Here is a 25,270-nt window from a genome sequence, read left to right on the forward strand (position 1 = left end):
ATTGGACATTGTCGGCTTTTTTTCAAATTAATTATGTTCACAGTTATGTTAATATTCTGTAAAATGGCCTCTATATTATAGAAACTCCTACTCATAAAAGCATACATGTCGATGAAGGTTTTGTTCAAAGAGAATTTGTTTCGTATTCCGTAGCGCGTTTCACGACATTGTTTTTTTTTGGCGTGAATTAAGGTCGGGAACAGTCTAAATTGGCCGGGTACGTGTTAGTATATTTTCCGTACCCAGGTACATTTAAGTATAATTAAAAAGTACCCGGGTACATTTAAGTAGTACCCGAGCCGACAATGACCAATCGAGTTCATTAGCATATAGAAGAAAAGATAATCACCGCTTAATTGTATAGATTTTGGTTTGCCTCACAACTTACCAGACGAAAAATTAAGATCGGCTTATTTTATTATTGTCAGTAATGATTTCAAAGTTTGCGCTGAAATAAAATTGCGATGTTTATTGTTATGTAAAATTATGGTTGCATGAATAAATATGATATTTAAGTCTGTGATTTTTTTACTTTGGCGTTAATAACTTCATTAACATATATACTGACATAAAGTTAAAAACTGATGGTTCTTTCTTATTCGCTACGTTTGGCTACGTTCGTATTTTCGAACGTATATGGCGGTCAGTGTTTAAATGTTTTATTTTCTGTGTATCAACTGCATATATGATGTTTATGTGGCCACTACACATAAAGTGACTGTTGTATTATTTTGTGTACAAGTTACATATATGAATGTGTAAGAATACATCGAATGATAGTGTATTTCTGTTGATGTAATTATATATTATAAATGATGTTGGTAATATATATCCAATCTAATTTATTTTTGCCGCTACACATTAAAAGACCTTTGTATTATCCGTTTAATACATGTCGTGTCTCATGTGAACATATAATTGCGTCAGAAACCGTCAAATCTGTTAGTTGTTGTTTTATTGCGGCCGCTACATGTTGAATAAAAGTGTAATTATCAAACTATTACACAACTATAGTTATTATTATTATTATTATTAATTATTATTATTATTATTATTATTATTATTATTATTATTATTATTATTATTATTATTACTATTATTATTATTATCATCATCATTATTATTATTATTATTATTATTATTTTATTTATTTATTATTTTTTTTATTATTATCACTATTATGCGGAATCGTTGTTGTAAATAGAATTGATACTCACCTGCAGCCACGTAATTGCATTGGTATCATTTGATATTCATCTTTTTTATCTATTCGTCTAGTCGATGACGTGTGAAATAAACAAATATAAATACACGGACGCCCGCTTGTCGCAAACGTATTTGATATTAAGTGGTCATCCACAAAATTCTAGTGGCAGCATTCAAGATTGAGCTGTTTCTAAAAGCAAGGCCAATCTGGACTTACATGAATATGGAATTATTGAAGCTCGCCGCATTGGTAAACCCCATGTCCAAGAACCGGGTTTGAACACCAGTCATAAAATCTCTCCGTCTGAAAACACAGAAAAAATCCTTCTGGCGTGCAGCCCCGTAATTCGTTGCCTGATGAAAGCTCAACCAGCCATGACCAGCGTATCAACCTTTCGGACTTTATACAAGTTAAAACGCTTGATACATAATGCACCCAAAAACGCAATTTGACCGGAAAGATATGTGTTTGCGTCAAATTAATATTTTTGTCTATACAGAGGCAAGAGAAGTACAAACGAAAGAAATGCGACTTTTTTTTTGGTAACTTACCGGTACATCGGATCGGTGGAAGAAACAGTTTAATTAAAGTATACTAGAATTTAAATGGGAATATTGTTCCCTTTGAATATATTCCTAATTTAAAATCACATTACCTTATATAAAAGACTAAGGGGCGACAGTAAAATCGTTAAGCAAACAATTCGCTGGATTACAATATTATGGCTATTTATAAACACTTTTAACTTGGCACAAATTATCCTTATCCTTTTGTGACCCTGGTTCATATAATGAAACAAAGGCGACTCCTCTTTACAATAACATTTGATAATACGATTATTCAGATAGTTTCCTGATTGACATACTTATTAGTGGAGATTTAAACAAATTGCGGTACTTACACGTGTTTTTCTCTAACAGATGGCGCCTACTTCACCTCCTCTCCCTACACCACATCTCTGCATGTGAACACGGACAGTCAACAGAATCTGTGGACCGTGTCCGCTCAGTGCGAAACCTCGTGGGACTGCTCGCACCATTGTTGGAATCACCAATGCGGATATTACTATGATTTGCCAACGGATTGTTCCCAATGTCTGTAAGTGCATCATTACATCTTAAGTGAAATGCTACGTTCCTTCTATTGCTTATTGGGTATTCATATTATTAATGTAATGTTATGTTAAACAGAAAGGTGCATAGCGTTCATATGTTCACATATATACATGGCGGAATGAGACAATAAAAGATACCATATATTCTGGCAACAACTCAATGACAAAAATCAACATTTCTTTGATCTACGTTACTTCGTTTGTTGGAAAACTTTTGACAAGATATTGCTTGCAAAAGTTTTATATATTTAGCTAAGTTAAAACGGATTCCGCTCTTTTATTTCTAGAAAAAATGGTACTTATTTAATTGTACTTATTTCGGATCGTTTTGTTGCGGTTTCGAATCCGTTTTCGGACTTATAAGATGAACTAAGTTACCAAATGTTATAACTATATAAGCACTTGTTTATGATTGTATGTGCGTGCAATATTTGTAATGCAGGCCACCAGGTTCACCTGATCTAGACGACGGCTGGGGGTGGGGGTGGTGGAACATTCCAGCACAATACGGATCGTGTCTGGATTGGTGCCCACAAACATGCTACAACACTGTGACTTGCAACGCGTGCTCAATCAGCGATACGTATTCTATGTTCGCTTTGAGCGGTATTTGACCTTTGTTTGATTGTGTACCATTCGCCCTAAGTTGCGCCATACCGATAAGGCTTGAGACCCATTGTCCATTAACATTGTTTCAATGAAAACACTTTTTTTCATTAAATATGCATCTATCTGAACATTAAAAAATAATAATCTTTTCCCCAAGAATTTGTTCCGTTTTGATTGTTATGTGCATTTCTCTTTTCTGTAAAATTATTATCTTTTATCCAAATTGTTTATAACGTTTATATGTTGTTGTGCATTTATATCAAATTGCAAAACAAAGGTTTTAGCACAAAATCACATCATACGTGAACGCAATACAATCTATTCTCTTTTACCAGTTATTTTCTACTCTTATATTTGTTTGCCATAAATATCCGTTTCCAAATCAAAGCTTTAGCAAACGGATTACAAAATACGTGAACGCCGTTTGAACATGCATATGAGCCTCGCTCTGTGAAAAAAGGAGGTTTAAATGCATGTGCGTAAAGTTTCGTCCAGAGATTAGCCTGTGCAGTCCGCACAGGCTAATCAGGGACGACACTTTCCGCTTAATCGATATTTTTCTTTTAAAGAAAGTCTCTTTTTAGCAAAAAAAATCTAGTTTAGGCGGAAAGTGTCGTCCCTGATTAGCCTGTGCAGTCCGCACAGGCTAATCTGGGACGACACTTTACGCACATGTATTAAACCTCTTTTCACAGAGCGAGGCTCATGTTTGTTTCCACTTCAGATAAAACCGTGTACAAGAAGAGCTGCTCTGATCCTCTGTGTACCAGTTGCAGTGCTTACAACGCATGCCCAAATGCCGGCAACTATTACTACTCAGTGAGCTGCTATGCTACAAACTACAACGGTTACGGAAGTTACTGGTCTGCCACCGCGTCAGGGACTTACACTCTCACTTTCACAGATGACATCGCACCGCCGTTCTCTTACAGCGGTAATAACGTTGACCATAATTTGAACCGCGTTCTGAGAAAACTGGGCTTAACGCTTGTGCGTAAAGTGTCGTCCAAGATTGGCCTGTGAAGTCGGCACAGGCTTATCAGGGACGACACTTTACGCTTTTATGGTATTTTTTAGTTTCAATGAAGTCCCTCCTTACCGAAATTCAAGTTTAGGCGGAAAGTGTCGTCCCTGATTAGCCTGTGCGGACTGCACAGGCTAATCTGGGATGACACTTAACGCACATGCATTATGCCCAGTTTTCTCAGAACAAGACACATTTTTTGTAAAGTTCGTTTATAGTAATCATGCAGACAAATTACAAACCAACATTAGAAATACGCAAAGCTCTTCTGATGTGTATTTTCTGAAACTGGACGCTCACACAGGAGTCAAAAGGTTATATGCAAAGATTGCTTTATAGACTTGGAACACAAAATACAATTTCACACTAATTTAATGATTTTTTGAAAAGCACAACTTGTAACAAGTAAGCGAAGAAGCTGTGAATTCCATTATAAGTTCTGTATGCTATTTCATTTGTTCGCAAGCATTTCTATGTAATCGCCTTTTGGTTCTTGCTAGACCCATGCTTATGGTTCATATTGCATGAAATGAAGGAATACAATATACGGTATTATCTAACATAATTGTTTACAGTAAATCAGAAAAAACTTGTATGTATAAGATTATCAATTATTATCCGCCAACATTTTCCACATCCAATAACATCCGTTATTTTTAAAACCTTAAATGATATAAATGTACAATTGTTTCGAGAAAAATGAAATGCATTCATGGCCAAAGTTTAACTGAACACGTTGAAATTAATTCTAGCGGGTTCAAGCATACAAATTGGACGAAGCATGGCGGGCAACGGCAACCTTGTCAACACAATCGTTTCCAATCCCGTGGACCACTCGTTGGACAAAGACTTTGTGACCTTCTACAGAAGCAGTGGCAGTAGTTTCTCGTGGTTATCCCTTGGATCATGTAAGTTGAAGGGTGCATGATCACGTGACTTTGTGGGGTTCCCCCTTTTAACTTTAATGGATTTAATCACGCCGGTAAGTGGTGCTTTATTTCAAATAACTTGGTAAAACATTTATTTTTAAGAATTTCAACTAGTGCATACAAGACAGATGTTTATGCTGCTTATAACAATGTGAAATACATTCGAATAACTTAATTTTATAAGCCCGTGTTCTTGTTCAGATTTCGATTTGTACTTCACGGTTATGTTTCACGGAAAGCGAAATTTTGTCACCGATTTCAAACGTATTCAATGATTTATTCTTATACCTTAAGACGTCGGAACAAACTGCAAGAAAAACTGTCTTTTTTGCACTAAAGATTGTTTGCATATGTATTTCAATAACTTAAGATATTTGCAAAAATAAAATTCTTAACGGTGTGATTACATTCTGTCCAGCCCGTGTGTTAACCCCTGAAACCCCCATTTCTTCTGCACCCTGAGTCGGCCGATCTTTAGGCACTTTCTTTCCTGCAATGAACTTATTTATGCCCTGTGTCTAGAAAAAAGGCCATGGCAAACAGCGTAGACCCAGATGAGACGCCGCATCATGCGGCGTCTCATCTGGGTCTGCGCTGTTTGCTTAAAGGAATTTCTGTACGAAATATTCTAAATATAGAAATAATGATACTAGACATCCCTAATTTTGGAAATAAATTGATCCAATTTAGAAGGATGGGAGAGTCCACTAGGCTTAAATGGGTTAAAAAAAGTACCAGCGGATGCTTAACTTTTTTTCTTTACCGATGGTGCCTCTGGACTATTGACATTTGGTATCAAATAGCTCTTCCTTTCAATATTTATATTTAATTAAATAAATAAATAAATAAATAAATATTTATATGTATTTATATGTATATATTTAAGAAACTTATCATATTTATATATCGTGTATTTATCGATCGACGAATGCGCGTATTACATGAATTAACTTATTGATTATTTGATTAAATTAGTCAATCATCACTTAATATAATTTTACCCGATCGTTTTGTCGTTAAGCACGAATCAAATGCTAATCGCTTTCTTGATCAGCAAATGGCAATATCCAAGTGACCAGCAGTGTTTCGACCTCTGCGGGAACATACAGTATAGTGTATTGCGCCCGGAACCGACGCTCGAAGACGACATGTGCGACGTTGAGCATCACAGTGTGTAAGTTCTCATACCGTTTTAATATATGAGTCGCGTTCTGAGAAAACTGGGCATAATTCATGTGCGTAAAGTGTCGTCCCAGATTAGCATGTGCCGTCCGCACAGGCTAATCATGGACGACACTTTCCGCTTTAATGACATTTTTCGTTGAAATGAAGTCTCTTCTTAGCAAAAATCCAATTTAGACGGAAAGTGTCGTCTCTGATTAGCCTGTGCGGACGGCACATGCTTATCTGGGACGACACTTTACGCACATGCAGTATGCTCAGTTTTCGCAGAACAAGGCTCATAGGTTAATTCGCGACTGCTTTCCGCCTTAAATATATTTTAGTTTAGTATTTTATAAAATAATATTTGTAAAGTCTTGTACCGGTCACTCAATTTCCATTTGTTAACCCATTTATGCCTAGTGGACTCTCCCATCCTTCTAAATTGGATCAATTTATTTCCAAAATTAGAGATGTCTAATATATTTATTTCTATATTTAGAATATTTTTTACAGAAATTCCTTAAAACAAACGGCGGAGACCCTGATGAAACGCCGCATCATGCGCCGTCTCATCTGGGTCTACGATGTTTGCCAAGGCCTTTTTTCTAGACGCTAGTCATAAATGGGTTAAGCTAGGTCATTTGGTGATCGTGCATGTTGTCTATGATTTTCCGAAGTGCGCATTGTTGTGTTTGTAAGTTTCGATAAATTGAAGAAAGTCCTTGTACAAAAGCTGGGAGATATAGAACCGTGCATGGAAAAACACTCTGATCCGCATACATGTATTTCTTTAAACATTGTATGATATCTTTGGGTAGGCATTGCATATCATGACATAACCATCCTTTACACATTTGGGCTTGTGGGCTCGAGTAATTTATAGAAAATAATATTAAAAATAAAGAAATATATTTTAATAAAAAATTACATGAAACAAAAATCGAATGAGCGATAAATAAATTATTCACACACACTTTACAAGCATTACCACTTGAAACTTGCTAATTTGATGATGAAACGCCTATTTATATAATTATATTTTACCATTACCACTAACTATATTACAACAAACTGTTAGCAAATTAACGCGTAATAATAAGGACTTTGTTTCTATAATTCTGTATTGATATGTATGGCTTTGACTTGAAATAAATGTATTCATGTAGATGACAGTTACGTTAGCAACTCACCGGCCATAACGTCCCTGCACGAGAACACAGACGCGCTAAAGAATCTGTGGACTATAACGGGGAAGTGTGACATCACGTACACGTGCGGAGGGTTCACGTGCTCGGCCCTACCAGACTGTGACTCGTGCACAGTCAGCAATACACAGAACTTCTTTGCGATGAGTGGTAATATTTTACACCGAAACTGTAATAAAACAATTCCGATTTTCGATTTTCTGCGGACGAGATTTGTGCAATACGGGTGCGTATACTGATATATTGAAAAGCACTATAATACAATGTATGTAAATAACATTGCGCTCTCAATGTATGAATTAATAAATAAAAATGAAACATGCAAAACAAGAATCTATTTACTTATTTATGTTTATCCGTATTGCACAGATCTCATTCGCAAGAAATCGAAAAGTTAAAAACAGTAGAACCATTTCTTTTTGTCTGCATCTGCATATCGCATCCTAAACGTTAGTCCAAACGAAATAGCTTGATATACAGCTAAAATGGGTTTGTATACAGAAATTATGGTAAAATATAGAAAAATTTGGGAAGAACACACAAGTTACGCATTATATAAGTCTATTTTAAATAAAATACCTTAATATTTTGAATCACGGACCATGTAGTAGAAATAAATTAAGCGTGTTGTCAAAATGCACCCCATCATAGTTTGGCATATTTTCTATCACAGTTCTAACATCGATAACAGCGATAACATATGAGTCGTGTTCTGAGAAAACTGGGCATAATGCATGTGCGTAAAGTGTCGTCTTATATTAGCCTGTGCAGTTCGCACAGGCTAATCAGGGACGACACTTTCCGCTTGTATGACATTTTTCATTTAAATGAAGTATCTTCTTAGCAAAGATCCAATTGAGGCGGAAAGTGTCATCCCTGATTAGCCTGTGCGGACTGCACAGGCTAATCTGGAACGACTTTTTACTCACATGCATTATGCCCAGTTTTCTTAGAACTCGACCCATATGTTGACTCTTCGATAAATTTTATCACCAAACAGGTACTCACACCGTGTACAAGAAGGAATGCACCACACCTTTATGTGACACGTGCAGCGTAAGCAATTACTGTGCTAACCGAGGGGAGACTTACACCTACACTGTGTCCTGCGTCCGCACCAACACCTACGGCTACTCAGGCTTCACGACCGGAACAGCTTCAAAGACAGTTACTCTGTCGTTTTTCGCTGATGTCAATCCGCCTTTTGCGTTCGAGTCCAGTCGTAAGTTTTGATACGTTGATATACATTATCATAATGAACATTAAAGGTTTATGACAGAATATATTTCGGGATGCTAATACTCCCAATATAGGTTTGTGTTGAATCGAACTGTGTGTTCCAATAAGCAGATAAACATAGTCACATATGCCAATTCCTAAAGATCGTATTTTATATTCGAGATAGGCAATATGCAATACGCCGATAGATGGGTCTCTACACTCCAAACTTCAGTTTTCTAAGAACTGTAGTAGATGCTTTCAAAAATGGCTCGCTATATTGTTATCATAGAGGAGGTTCAATATAACGAGCATCGTGCCACTTTATTATAGAAGGCATAAATCAAAGCACTGCTGATAAAATTATGTACCACAATTGTCTTAATCATAATATGTATGGTTGCTTAGTCCCTCGAAATCGTTCTGGCTTGATGGTGGGTTTAAAGACGGTCAACGAAACGCAAACACAATAGAACGACAAATGCACCCACCAAAACGTTCTGCGTGCTCTCGTATCAATTGGCAAACTTCAAACACACCATAACGTCAGAACGATATTGCAGAAATCAGCCAAAATAAATACGAATCTTCAACACTACCATACTATCAGCAACTGTGCGTTTTACATCAGAAGCGACGGGTCTCTAAGCATGGTTCTTTAAAACTCAATACTTTACCAACAACACAAATACATGTATCATGATATATTACAAACTTACCACTATACCCTGAACCTGCTTTATTAACGGTGTACGTATTGCTTATAAAGATTGATTGACTGTTTGATGTTTATTGCGCAAACTACGACTCACTCCAACAATATACCATTATATCACAGCGCGTATGCGCTTAACCGTTTTTCTTAAGGCTGTGCTTGATTCAGCTTATATACATGTACAAGAATTATGACTGTATGTTGTTTAGTCGGAAGCGCCATAAACATCGGTAAAAGCATCCCAGGCACGGGTCAGATGGTCAACAGGATCTTCTCCAACCCAGAGGAGACAACAGATGACAACGACTTGAATATTTATTACCGCAGTTCCGGTGACAACCCCGCCTGGCTGACCGTTGTTCAAGGTGGATGTTTCTATCTTTATAATTATGTTGCATCTGGTGTGAGCGTTTCATTTTTTAATTTATTTGTGTATGTATGGTTAACTCATTTATGCCTAGTGGAATCTCCCATCTTTCTAAATTGGATCAATTTATTTCCAAAATTAGAGATGTCTAGCATATTTATTTCTATATTTAGTATATTTCTTACAGAATTTGCTCTAAGCAAACAGCGCAGACCCTGATGAGACGCCGCATCATGCGGCGTCTCATCTGGGTCTACGCTGTTTGTCAAGGCCTTTTTTTCTAGACGCAAGGCATAAATGGGTTAATGCAACAATTGCGTTCCGTGCATTCGCTAACAGTTGTCCAAAATATTATCTTCCGGTGTTTGTAGAGCACAGCAACTTAAAGTACAAGGCTATATAGAGGATTCGAACATAACTCAGTTGATGTCGCGTCTCTTATGCTAAAAATAACCACTTTTTACGTATACTTACGATAAGAAAATGTCCACCATGGATGTTTTATTGGTTATTCGTAAGCTTCAAAGGTTAAATATCTGCTAATGCAAAATATCTTAATTAAATGATGGTTCATGTCCATTTGTATTAATCTTATTGTGACATTTGAATAGCTGTCTTTTGAAAACTGATTTCAGCAATTTAAAAAATATTTCTATTTGTGTAGAAATTTTAGTTTTGAGGAAATCTTTGTAATGATGTTATACGATTCTATTAAGTGAAAAACCAAACAAGATAACACGCAAAAGATATTATATTCTGTACGTAAATATAAGTGCATTTTTAATATAGAAGTAGCACGTGTGGGGTTCGAGCAGCGTAAATCAGAGTTAACTTTTACTACCGATCCAAGACGAACCAGTCTACACTTAAATTAGCGATCCAAGTCGAAAAAGTCTGTTATATACGATCCACGGCAAGACGCACAAGTCTACCTATGATTCTCGATTCCAGACGAACTCTATCCAAGAGTCGAACAATTCTACACGTTTATTTCCGATCCAACACAAAGACGCAAGTTTTCAACTTATTTGTTTGTGTGTATAATTGTTAACGTATTGCGACGAATTGTCTGGCGAATGGTCACTTGTCATCCATACAGGTCACGTGCAGCTAATGATAGCTATCCTTTCGACGCCGCTTGCGTTTCGTTAGCTGTATTTTTAAATATAAAAACGTCCCCAGCGTCAGTGTAAAAATGTATTAATTTACTTATATATCTAATTTTTCATTATCTTGCTAATGTCATGTGTTTGCAGACACTGGTGAAATCAAAGTGACGTCAGCATTGACCTCGGAGACTGCTACCTCCATGAGCATGGTCATGTGCGCTGAGAACAGACGTCATCAGAAAACGTGCCAAACGCTGAATATAACAATTTGTACGTGCACCGCATTTATTTAAACGAACAAGATTGTCATGTGTCCGTTGAAAAAATCCTTTTTCAATAATTCTACTTTTAAATACACGGCTGTTACACGTGTTTCGCCTAGACGTGTTTATTACGGAACTTGGTAACATGTTACATGGACTGATCTATTAGTACATTAATAACTGCTTATGTGTTATTAATAACTACATGCATATTAATGTCGACACCATAATTATATTTGTTTGTTTAGCGAATCCTCGTTTTTTTATAATTTGCATCACTTCTTGAACATTTTGAATCATATTGAGAAAACATATTTTGAAAACCTGTTTTGTTTTGTTTAAAGGTTTGGTTAATAATTAATTGTTAAAAGTTCGTCATTTGCCATATACGTATGACGATTGAAACGGATCAATTATTCCTATTCTAAAACACGGTTACAAGTGTTCCGCATACGATGTCATTGCTAGAGAACACAGACGCCCGGATTGACTTCTGGACTGTGTCGGGAAGACAAGTGTCCGGCGTGACAACGCATGTGATTCAATGTTTATACGTGCGTGTAAACGTACAGTTGTAAAGTCTGCACTGTAGCATATGATGTTAAATAGGTGTTGAACTCAACAATAAGACCGCAGTCGAAAATTACATTTCTGTTTTAGATTACACCTCCATTACGAACAACCCGTCTATCGTTCGTCTGCACGAGAACACGGACCGCGACAAGTTGCTATGGACCGTTACGGGCACGTGCGACATCACGTACCAGTGCTTCTCGGTGTACACGTGCGCCGAGACTCACGTTTGTGATAGCTGCGTTGTTACTGACACCTACAAATTCTTCTATATTGATGGTATTTTGTGTTTTAATTATTCAGTTTCTATTGTGGTTTCTTACACAAACTGGCTGTTGGCAATTATTTTGCTTTCTTGTCGTCGCTATTCAAACTGGTAAACGGGTATACGTATGGCGTCCACAAGTTCTATGCCTCTGTGCATGCGATTTTATTTCTACAAATATTCTTTTTAAAGGTACGGCTACATTTGTATATAAGGAAGGGAGGATATTGAACAAGAAACTTTAAATGTTACAAAACAACTGTGTTGAAATATGTTTTAAGATATTCTTTATGTCAAAATCTACAAAGGACTTTCCATTACATTTTATTTAAATCATCACGAAATCAGTATACAAAATGCACCTTTATGGAACGGTGAGTTGAAACGTTTTGTATACACTCAACGTGAGAAAAGTGAGAGACAAAAAAATGTGCAAAAATTTAAGATTTTTTTTTTAGTTCATAACAATGTTACATTGAATGAAACGTTTTTGTCTCTACTTCCCGTACAGTTTTAATGAAAACATGCATAGTATTTCGCTGGTAACCTTAAACTGAAAAGCTTTACCGGTCTTTCAGAGCCAGCCCACGATGTGCACAAGAAGACCTGCCTGAAGCCACTCTGTGAGCCGTGCTCTATCAGCGACTTCTGCGTCAACGAAGCTGAGACGTACACGTATACCGTGGACTGCGTCAAGACAAACTACAGGAGCTTCTCTCAATTCACCACCGGGCACGCCGTGCGAACACCGTCTCTGTATTTCTACACGGATATTATACCACCGTTCAAGTATGACTGTAAGTAAGTTAAGCAGTAAAACTGTTTTCAATTGCTAGTTTTTCATAAAAAAGGCGCTTGGCTGCCAACGGGAGTTCTCCTGTGGAAACATAAAATTTCAATAATGGCCTCCGCTATGAGAGCAGGGTGTGTCGTTTATTCTCTTCGTTAAACCGTCCGTCCTTTCGACCTTCGGATTGTTTGAGTCACCAAAACGTATTGCTGTCAGAGATTCACATGTATAATCTTTAAAACATTTCAACTAGTGAACCTTGTGAGTAAGGACTTGTCTCATAAATATGTTTCTTGATAATTCTGACAGGGTATGCGCCAGTTACTACATGTACAGATACAGCGATCGAATGTGAACATGTTTTATTGTTTCAACATTCAATTATACTAGCCTTATCCTGTTGAATGATATAATAGAGTAAATGAACACGACATTTTACACGGGTTCATTAAATGTTTCATAACAGGTACTTTGTACAATGATTCCGAGGATAAAAGGCTGAATGAATAATGAATAAGGTGATATGTAACACTGTAATTGAGCCTTGCTCAGGATAAGCGGGGCTTAATTCGTGTGCGTAAATGGCCATCATAGATTAACCTGTTCATTTCGCACAGGCTAATCAAGGACGACACTTTCCGCTTTTGTTGAATTTTGCGTTTAAAGAGAGATTTTTTTAGCGAATCCTGTTTATGCGGAAAGTGCTGTCCCTTATTTGCCTGAGCGTACCGGCCAGTTTTCCCTGAGCGCAACTCAATTTTAATTGATTCTTTTCTTACAGACGGAAATAACATCGTCGTATTCCAGAACAATTCCTACAAGGACACCATCATCAACAAGATTATCTCTAACCCGGTTGACGAATCCGACGATAATGACGAGATATTCTACTACACGGACCGCGAACCGCGACCGTCTTGGATACACGAAAATATCCTGTTCGTATTGGACACTAGTATGTAGATTTTGTTTTTTCTTGGAATTGTACATCTCATTTTAGTTCTGGTATAAAATAAGATAAGAAATCGCAGATATGCCATCTGTGGTTATTTTCTATATCCTATTTGTGTGTTTGTATGTGTGCCACTTTTCGGAGCATTTAATTGAAAGATGAATGTGTATTGAGCATGTCTTGCTTTTTGGTGCAGTTCCATGGTTGTCAATATAATGTTTGTTTCCGATAAACAGCATGTTATTTAGCTGTTTTAGATATTTTGAATATATTTATGATCGGTTTATTTATGACCAATTTTAAAGATAGCAATAATCATTTGTGATAACCAAAGTATTATTTATAAGTTTAAATATGAAACGAGTCACTTGCTGAAAGATGTGTGCACAGTATGTGAAAAAAAACATACTGACCATGTTTATTTATCAAGTATTTAAAACTTATAGTTGTTATATATCAGGGTGCAGAATCAAAGGGGTTTTCACTGGGTTACACACGGGCTAGACAAAATGTAAACACAACGTTAAACACTTATTTTTTTTAAACCTTTAGTGCATACAAGACAGGTTTTCTTGCAGTTTGTGCCGATATCTTAAGGTATAAGGATAAATTCTTGAATACGTGTGAAATCGGTGACTTTTCACCTTGAGTGACGCATAGTCGTGCAGTCAACATGGAATTTCGAACAAGAGCACAGGCTTATTAAATAAATTAATTCTGATGTACTTCACGTTGCCATTAGCAGCATAAAAATATGTCTTTTGTGCACTAGTTGAAATTCTTAAGAAAAATTGTTTTTAAAAAGTAAATTGGAAAAAAGGAGCACTTTCGGGGGGTATAACATATAATAATGTTTAATTGGGAAAATCCAACAAAGTCACCTGATCCTGCGCCCTAAACTGTGCAACGCTTATGACTATAATGCTATCTTTTCGTAGTATTTCACTAACTACGAAAGCATCGCTGCAATAGAACACACACCGTAAAAGCAATTTTTGAGAACAGATCAGGCATATTTACTTGATTATATTAGCACATGTTTCCCCATCTAAATTTATCGTTTTAAATGTGTTTTGTATCTTTTCAGGCAATGGCTTTGTTAAAGTCAATAAAACACTCGAGTTTGAATTTTCCTACACATTCGACATGAGGCTGTGCGTCCGAAATCGTCGACAGTTTATTAACTGTGACACATTCGACATAACACTGTGTAAGTTTTACCGATCACCGCACATAAATAATCAGCAAAAACGGCGTGTTTCGTTGGTAGAGTGCTCAACTGTTATTGAAATAGAACCCCAGTCTTTCCTCATGAAGCTAACTTGGGTTTGAGCAAAAAAATAGTTTAAGGATTCGATCAGGTTATGACAGAATATTTCATTTTACAGCAGCAATACACCCCACAAGAGGCTGATTTCGTGATCTTTTGCTTGTGTTTGAAAACTTTACGTAATACTCAAACGTATAATATACAAATGAAAACATGTAAATATAAACGTTAATGTCTATCCACTCTCATACATGATTTCATTTATAACATTAGTAGCCATGTCGAGCGAAAATCGACTAAAGGAAATATCCGAACACAGTGGCTCCAGCAATACCTCTGATTTTGAGTCGTAATGTCCTGCAATGACACCACGCTTGATTCTAAGTGGACGTGGTAGCTCCTGGTCAGACTGTGCGCAAATACACAGGCTGGTATGGTGCTACGCTGGCTGCAAGCAACATAATACAAATTTCGCACGAAGCGGCTCATATTTTTTTATTAAATGCATTCAGGGGCGTGTTACCAGACTCCGAACTGCACGGACCAGGAAATACTTGACCTCAAGGATACCCATGGCATCTATGGACACAGTAACAACAAATCCCTGTTCCAGATGATCTACCCACAACCCACCTACCACTTCCCCAACTTCAGGTAAGGTTTTATTTCTTGTTACATTTACCTATGTTTTGTTGCCTTTTTTTAGTGATTTCCACAAATTGTACTGTCTTTTTTCTTGTTTAAGTTTCTTCTAAAACGCTTGGTATACGAATGATTTGCTTATGCTTCTTTTCTCGTTTATTAAGTTCTTTCTTTTGACAAATGTTTTATAACGTGTGATATGAAATCTAATTCCTAGGTTTTCTAGTTTTTTTCTCCATTATTCTTCCTTTTGGAATGCCTAATTTATTGTATATATCGATATTTATTACTAACAACGCGATTACAATTATCTCCATTCAAATATGCATATAGCATCTTCAACAAAATGAAGCATTGTTTATAGTTAAAATAATAGCCAAAATATTTAATATATGTTATTTCAGTCTCCATATGCAGGCATGTAATTTGAATTTCATTTCGCCTCTTTTGTCTTCTTATGAAAAACTTTTTTTATGAACGGCCTTACCTGTTATAATATACAGAAAAGATGAAGCATGTATCATTAATGTTACTTAATTTAACACGAAATTAAATAACATACGGGATTAAGCATTTGTAGACATTTATAATATGGTCCCTTTCAGGAATACTTGGTCAAATCTGACGTGGACGCTGGATAATGGTGGATTTATTGAATCAACAATCAACCCTTTAACGGGTAGGACCAACATTGAATACATTGAATAATTTCACCATCAACGTTATATTGTACTAAACAATTAATAATAAGCATAGTAACATTTTGATAGCGACACCTGTGGACACAATGATCGCAAAGAACATTCGGACTAAACGCATAATTTGCCGATTATATTGTGATATTATTTCAGGTGAAATCTACTTGACACAGAACATCAGTATCTGGCCATCGTGGCCGACCAGACACTATATAGAGACTGTAACAGTGGCCAACTCCGAGTCATGCTACACCACCACGTGTCAAATGGATGTCACCATTTGGTATACGAACTGGGTGAGTGCGAACAACTAAAATACTGGATCTAAGATATTTGTAACAAGTATTTAATTAAAGTGTATACATTAACTGTAAGTTTCACAAATCGTGTCCAATTACAATGTATACATTGCCAACGTTCAAGTCATGTGTAAAGCATTTTATTATTTCCGATTGTGACAATATATTATGGATTTAAAGATAAGTATGTACTCTTCAGAACAATATAATACCAAGATATGTGGTGTAATTCTTACAATTTGAAAATGCAATTTGTGTGAATGCTGATACTCTCAGAAAACTGGGTTTCGGTAGTGAAATTTAACAAAAGCGCATTACACAAAGACGCCCTAACGATTCATGTTCCACCGTAGTCTCCAATTAAATGTTGCAGACACACATCGGATATATAGGAAATAACCACAAACTGCTTCAATGCAAATCCTAAATGGATTTTATACCGGAAAACAAAACAAACTATTTAGAAATACTACATTCGAAAGGACAATAGAGGAATATACATTGATTCCGTGGAATAAAAAAAATAATGTTGAATTTTCTGTGCACTTTCATCAATCCGCCGCATACAGAAGTGAACAAAATAACGTATATATCAGAAATTCGATATACTTTGAAAACGCATTGTTGTATATCATGGTCATATGATAATTGCATTACCATATAAGGTATTTCGAAGAACTTATGGCAAGGAAATGTATCATTATATCAATTGTAATCCATCATGCTTTGCAAAAAGAAAGTATATATTTTGTTATCATCATGTATCGATCTGAAAGTAAAAGCTATCTGGAAACACACAACGGAAACCTATAACAAGGCGTTGATCGACCAATAACAAAATGGTCATCTTATATCCTTACTTATATATGGTTGTACTATTATCTTATGCAGATAGAAGAATACATAATAAATAAGTAAAGAGTTTTGCAGGAAAACAACTGTTGTTTTTGCAGTTTTACAATTAATGGGATTTTTTGCTGCAAGCCAACAACAATCTGTGCAGTGTCTTTCTGAACGATTATCGTTTTACGGCCTATACATGGGGTTCTGATAAAAAATCTGAACTTTCAGAAACCCCGGATTAGCAGCTTACCAGCCCAGAAATCCCTGCACGAGGATACGGACGCTGAGACGTGGCTCCACAACCTTGAAGTGTATGACTACAACTACGACAGGTATGTGGATGCGGCTTTTCAATATTGTGATCAGAAAAAGCCATACAACAATTATAGGATAGCTATTAATGTAGAATGATACTCGCTGATAAAAGTACTTGGGTGCAACACTTTCCTTAAGAGTGTTGTCAATATTTCATATGAAAATCTTTCCTTCTATGCAGGCAGAACTGTGTTTAAAATACGACGCAAATCAAAATATAACAATTGGAGCCAGAAAACTTTACGTGTGTAGTTCACTGTTCGAAATCTCACTATTTAAGGTTGGAATGCCAAAAGCTAAAATATGTGTCGTGTTCTGAGAAAACTGGGCATAATGCATGTGCGTAAGTGTCGTCCCAGATTAACCTGTGCAGTCCGCACAGGCTAATCAGGGACGACACTTTCCGCTTTAATGACATTTTTCATTGAAATGAAGTCTCTCCTTAGTAAAAATCCAATTTAGTCGGAAAGTGTCGTCCCTGAATAGCCTGTGCGGACTGCACAGGCTAACATGGGACGACACTTTACGCACATACATTAAGCCCAGTTATCTGAGAACGCGACTCATATAATACAGTGACACAACAGAAGAAACCTGGATGAAAATAAACTATTATAACCTACTGTCTACCTCTATATACACTTTTGAATGTTTTTTTTATAGATAGCACACTCCAACATCAGTTTTCCGCGCATGCGCTTTACACGGTTTAAAAAGAAATCATTAGAAAAAAATAGAGGGGACGGGGCGGTGCTAATTGTATTCGTGCAATACTATATCCGTTTGTTTCTTCATATATCAAGCTGAATTTTGGCACATCTTCCTAAAAAGGATGCTTCTTTATAATAAAAATGTTGTGTTTTTTTTAATTAAATGTCGTACATTGTATTGATATTGTAATTTTAAACAAAGAATGATTAAATTGTATGTTAAGTAATTCAAGTACACTATTTAGAAAAAGGGAGACAACACTAAATATTAAATACTTTTATTATTTATTACTATTTAACACATTTAAACATAGAAAAATTAAACGTTTTAGTAATGAAACTAGTGAAACAAAATGATATGAATAGATAAACGTGAATACAAAGTAGAACGGTAAATAACGACATTTTTCAAAAAGAGCAACACAAAAGGTTTTATAGATCAATCAGATAAAATGAATGATGAGTTTAATAAAACGGAAATAAGTGTTATGGAACTAAAACCCTAAACGCCTCGAAATATCTTGATTTAGATTTTAAATGATAAAATTTAGTGGAAACAATTTTGAAAAGAAAAAAGAATTACTTTTTACAACATTTCAATTAAAATATATTTTCATTATAATGATACAGGCATATTGTCACAATGTGAAATTTATTAATAACGATTGATTTATTACACATCAAATTTTTATATTAAAAAAACACATTAAAAGTAACCTTCAAAAAACAAGGGTTTAAAGTTTCACATGGTGTTCTTTTTTCATAACGAGATAGACGTTTGTTAGTACAGCTGAACTGATTTGATTCACTTGTTCGTATCAAGTAACATATTTATGTAGAGGTTATTATTGCGCTTTTGTAATTGAAGGCCTGCGGACGGCCATGCGCTTGAGGACAACTCGACTTGCTGGATTGAATACGTGTTCGATCAGTGGGGTGAGAACGACATGGAGCTCTTTGAACTGAAAGAGGATCCAAACAATCCGAAAAGATGGAACTGTGAGTTTCAGTCATTGTTTTATGTGAAACAATTGTAACAGACATTGAATTTATTATTGTGACTTAAGTACTAACTATCGACTATGGACTAGTTTTTTTTCATTATGTTGACGCGAAATGCATATTTTAATTCAATTAATAAAACTGTTCAATTATTATATTAAAGTATTCTCGATTTGATTCGCTTTATGAAGTTTGCTGTAAAAGTCCTACAGTAACTTCAAAGCGAGTTTACGATGACGACACACTAAGTTCTTTAATAAGTACGTTTTTTGTTTAAACATCAATTGATTCAAGCATATTTAGCTTAATTAATAATGCCCGACACATGTTTCTGTATATAAACTAATGTATGAAAGGCACTGGTCATATTTGAAAGTCTTCTTCATGAAAAAACATTTTGCTTTACAAAGCTTATTCGCTGTACAAACGAGAGTGCCGCGTCCCCGGCTCTCCGTATACCCCACCATGCGGGTACAAGCGGGAAAACTTCACGTGCCCGAAACACACGGGCTGCATGACCCACAACGTGACTCAGTGGTACGACGTGTCAATCCGATGCAGGGACGGATATGGGGCCGAGGATAACCGAAACTTCTCGTTCTATCCCGTGCATAACGTGGCTCCGACGTATAGGAATTTACCTAGTATGTATTGCCTGAATTGTCTGTGTATGTATATCGCAATATCTATTAACTCATAGTTACACAGTTACACAACCCCGATTATGGCCCAGAAATTGTCGCTAAAGCTAAAAAAACATGGGTAATATCGGACTCTTGTGCGGGAAGTTTTGGGAAGCCGTCGTTCCCGATTTGTCGATTTGTCTCTGATGAAGCCGAATCAATGCCCACTGAAAGTTATGGTACGTTTGAAGATTGGAAAAATAGATAGGTGGGTACTTTTTGGGATATCTCTCCGTAAATACTGGTCTAATAACAACTGGGATGAAAACATGTAACCAACTAAACAGTAACTATCCGTCTCTTTTGATTTGAGGTATAGTTATGCAGCTATTAATTGTATACATATTTTGCCATTTTAATTGTTCTGCCCTTCTGATTGCAATTGTACTTATTGACAAAGCTAAGTAAGGATCATCCGTTTATTGTACTATATTCTTATATTTACATGACTTCAGTCCGATACTGAAAGATTTCTAACATCGTTAATCAAGCGGATTCAAGCGTTTCATGATAACTATAATTGTTGACGTTTGTGGATTAGAAGTCAGGCCGTAGAATAAGATACTGAAAAGAATGGAAACACTAATGCGGTCCGCTTAGAACATAGTCGGTTAAAGCCTCTATAACGCTCAAGATCAACGAAAATTTCGTAAAATAAAGTTAACACCTAAACAATCAGTGTTCCTTATAGCAATAGCTACAATTTCAACGCTAGATGTGGTATAATTACATAGATTTTTGTAGATACGAAATGCTCGTTTTTATTTATTTTTGACACAATTAATTTCATTTTAATTTCCCGCGAATATGCCTTTTCATACGACACACGAACACTAAAATGGTACCATGTTAGTGTTCATGTGTCGTATGAATAGATATCGTTGTGGGAAAGTAAAATGGAATTAAATATGCAAAACAATAATAAAAACGAGCATTTTGTATCTACAAACATCTATTTTACCAGACCACATCAGGCGTTGAAAGTTTGGCAATTGCCATAAGGAACAATTATTTTTAACGAAATATTGTACGAAATTTTCGTTGATTTTGAGTTGTAATGTTACTTTAATAAACGTGTAATCTTGCAGAGAGCATAACGCTGAACGTAAAGACCGGAAGTGAACATGACATCATTTTCTCCACCATGTACCGAGACGCTGAGAATGAGAATCTCACATATGAGTATACGTTCGTTAAACAGGGCGGGGGCGACGTGACCTACTTTAAAGGCGATCCCAGTGGAAACTATTTCAGTATAATGTGTTTGATAATATTCCAACAATTAGATCACCACCAGTGACAATTATGTCACTATTGTTCAAAAAGAATCGTCTTGTCCTGTTGTTAAACCTTCATATTTAACTACACTCTTGTCATACTATAATACGCATGATTTACATCTAGAAATGATTTATGTGGATCAACTTTTAATGGCTGTACTTTTCACGTGAATGCAAAAGAATTTAAAAGAAAGACATAACGTTCTGGCTTACAACAAAATATGATTATATACAGTTCAACAATACTTATTGTTGAATCTTCATGCCACGATTAAATCGTGTTCAAAATGTAAGAACAACAAAAATTGTGTTAAGTGTAAATATTTAATACGATATATTAGTTACAAGCCTTATGGGATGATTCTTTAAAAATCTTCGTTTAAAGGTGCAATGTTTTTACTTAGATTGCTTAAGATCCTCGGTTTTCTGATTATTTGCATACCCATCCACAAGATGAATCAATAATGCTTGATAAAAACAAGTACTTGCTCATCTGTGTGTTTTTGAGCTGACTTATTTACGAACCTCGTGTAGTAGACAAAACCAAGCTATAAATTAGTATTATTGCTTATCATGGGTGTTTCATTCTGCTTTGAAAAGTACTATTGTCGTCTTTTAGACCAGCTTGGCAATGTGTCCCTCACGACGTATATGTACGAAACGCCCAACGCCACGTACAAGATACTAATATGTGGCCACGAGCGGCGGAATGAGATATGCGAATACCTTACTGTGGATTTCAGAGGTAAGACAGTTCAGTATATGATTTGCATACATGTATATTCAGATATTACTTTTAACATGTGCATACCAAAATACGGTAAATATTAAGCTTTATATTCGTTATTTTTATTTCCATCTTGAGCTTGCCATATGATGTTTACCTTTGAATGTAAAAAGTAACACATATCATTAAATTTCTTAATACCATCTAAAACATGTATTGGGCATTTCATGTTAGAATGATGTTTGTCATTAATTTTTTCATTAACCCATTTATGCCTAGTGGACTCTCCCATCCTTCTAAATTGGATCAATGTATTTTCAACATTAGGGATGTCTAGTATATTTATTTCTATATTTACAGAATTTCCTTTAAGCAAACAGCGCAGACCCTGAAGAGACGCAGCTATCGAATGATTAAAATAAATTTTCTTTATGGGAAATCTGGGCTAAATGCATGTGCGTAAATTGCCATCCCATATTAGCCTGTGCAGTCCGCACATGCTAATCAGGGACGACACTTTCCGCTTTTATGGATTTTTTTATTTATACGAAGTCTCTTCTTAACGAAAATCCAGTTAAGGCAGAAAACGTCGTCCCTGATTAGGCTGTGTGGACTGAACAGGCTAATCTAGGACGTCATTTAAAGCACATGAATTAAGCCCAGATTTCCCAGATCGAGACTCGGATTAACTGTTTCAGATTATTGCGGGCCCACTCCCGAATGTAGGAGTAGTTCCACGACGGTGACGTCAGAGACACCTGCGGGCACTGTGATATTTAGCGTTGCTGACCTCGTCACGAACGCTGCCCTCTACACAAGCATGGAATTTTCCCTGACAGCGCAATACGCCAATATGTTTGATATTAATAGCGCAACGGGTAAACATTTTAACGCTGTATTGATCATTAATAACGCAACGGGTAAAACATTTTAACGCTGCATTGATCATTAATAACGCAACGGGTAAAACATTTTAACGCTGCATTGATCATTAATAACGCAACGGGTAAAACATTTTAACGCTGCATTGATCATTAATAACGCAACGGGTAAAACATTTTAAGGCTGTATTGATCATAAATAACGCAACGGGGAAAACATTTTAACGCTGTATTGCTCATTAATAACGCAACGGGGAAAACATTTTAACGCTGTATTGATCATTAATAACGCAACGGGTAAAACATTTTAACGCTGTATAAATCATTAATAACGCAATTGGTAAAACATTTTAACACTGCAGTGATCATTAATAACGCAACGGGAAAAACATGTTAACGCTGAATTGATCAAATTATTTTTTTATCAATAAACAGGAAGTAATATCAATACTAGAAAATTTTACATTAATTTACTATCGGGCTATATGGCAATCGCTCACTTTGTCCGTCTGTAAAAAATACGCTTTGTAAAGTGTTGCGAATAATGCATTTTATTTAATGCTTTCCGGTGGTTTATAGAGAAATATCAGTGATTTAAAACTGATAATTTCACTGTTTCAAACAGTGAAAATTATCAGTGAGAATTATCGATAATTTTCATTGTTTACTGTGAAATGACGTCATTTTTTTGACGAAATGACGTCATTATCCCAGCAAAATTCGTTAGCTGAACTCTTGAACAATGTATATAAACTGTGAAAAACGCATTAAATAAAAAGAAAATTTGTTGGATTCGGTGGACTATTGATTTTAATTCACTCGTGATCAGAGAAAACAAATATTTTCACTCGTGGCTGCGCCACTCGTGAAAATATTATTTTCTATGATCACTCGTGAATTAAAATCGATAATCCACCGGATCCCACAAATATCCTCTATATAAACTTTTACATGAATGAATGGGAAAGCAATTTATGTAATGCAAGAATTAAAAGAGTTCAAGAGAGAGAGAGAGAGAGAGAGCCAATCACACAAGCTTTAAATAAATAAGCATCAATACAGAGAAATTCATTTTCCTAATATTTTAACTTCATAATACCTACTGTATACAAGTTTAAATGGGTAACACATGAATGATATAAAACATGACATTGGACAAGAGAACACCTAGAGGATATAATACAGAGAGTATGAACTTACGTTTCATTGTAATTGCTTATTGTCTATACACGAAATGTTGACGCAACATGATCAACCAATAAAATCCTCGTTTCAGGAGTTGTCAAAACAACATCCAAACTTACCGCTTCATATCCATCGACTGCCTACAGTTTGAACGCCTTTGTTACCGACGTTAACTCGTGCGGTTTCTACTCCGTGTGCCCACTGAGTGTGGTCGTCACCTATATCAACTTTGTACGTATTATAGTTGTTGGTAGAATCGAAATCGACACATTTCAAACAATATCATATATAATGTTATTCTCGCACCCTATATTCGCGTATGTTTAGAACTATTTAATAACACAAATTGTTTAACTGTATGATGCTATTGTCGTTAAGCGCATACGTTGGCGTTTCTGTAATCAGCAACGTGTATGTGTAAGACATGTCATGAATCTTCTTAACATCTTATAACAAATTGATTTCGTGAATAAAAATTAATGAATGAAACACGCAATCCAAGAGGTGGATGTTTAGTTTAAACATGTTTATTGGTTCAAAGTATAATACATTACATTCATGTGAATATCAAAAAAGAAAAAAAAACATTTCATGGATAAGAAGACAAGCATCAATGATGCTTATTTGAGTTCTGTTCCATGCTGGAGTTACTAGAGAATAAAATGCAATATGGTTCAGGTAGTTAAGAATAGTATTGTATGATCATCACTTTTTCATGTCGTTCTTATACAGCTTAAATATCTTTATATAATTCCTTGTATGACATTTTGTTGTTATTAAAAAGTAAAAACGAGCTATATGAGTTTCCACAACGTTTACAGTAATTATAGACCATAAATATATGTAAAAGAAGAAAGTTCGTGCTGTCACACACCTATAAGAGATCAGGGGGAGGGGGTCGATCCGAACATATATATCTATATGTCGAAGCGTTTTGTTGCTGCAATGAAGCCGTGGACAGGCTGAAATAAATAAGTGTTGTGTTCAAGTGAAAGCCGATCATGCCAAATAGTAGATTGTTTAAAGTCAATGGACACGGCAGATTGGAAAGGAAAGAGTTGCGTATGTTATCAAAATTTGGGCACTGCAATAAGTAGTGGGATGGCGTTTGTTCGGCACCACATGAGCAAAGAGGACTGTTAATGATATTTCTACGGTGTAACTCATAGTTTAATGTGCTGCAGCCTAGACGTAGACGGCAGTGGTAGATCTCCGATTTTCGATTACCAAT

The 25,270-nt window shown here is 35.8% G+C and overlaps 1 protein-coding gene across 1 annotated transcript in view; it reads left to right on the forward strand.

Annotated features, from left to right (window-relative positions):
- The window catches only part of LOC127852419 (uncharacterized), a 170,622-nt gene that overhangs the window by 129,682 nt on the left and 15,670 nt on the right, over nucleotides 1-25,270 (forward strand). Inside the window, exons 22-26 of the mRNA XM_052386374.1 lie at nucleotides 19,694-19,927; nucleotides 21,055-21,219; nucleotides 21,866-21,991; nucleotides 22,672-22,851; nucleotides 24,131-24,270. Of these exons, the coding sequence (XP_052242334.1) occupies nucleotides 19,694-19,927; nucleotides 21,055-21,219; nucleotides 21,866-21,991; nucleotides 22,672-22,851; nucleotides 24,131-24,270 (845 nt within the window). The remainder of the gene's footprint in view (nucleotides 1-19,693; nucleotides 19,928-21,054; nucleotides 21,220-21,865; nucleotides 21,992-22,671; nucleotides 22,852-24,130; nucleotides 24,271-25,270) is intronic.

The sequence above is a fragment of the Dreissena polymorpha genome, chromosome 12 (genome assembly GCF_020536995.1).
Source record: "Dreissena polymorpha isolate Duluth1 chromosome 12, UMN_Dpol_1.0, whole genome shotgun sequence".
Classification (NCBI taxonomy): Eukaryota; Metazoa; Mollusca; class Bivalvia; order Myida; family Dreissenidae; genus Dreissena; species Dreissena polymorpha.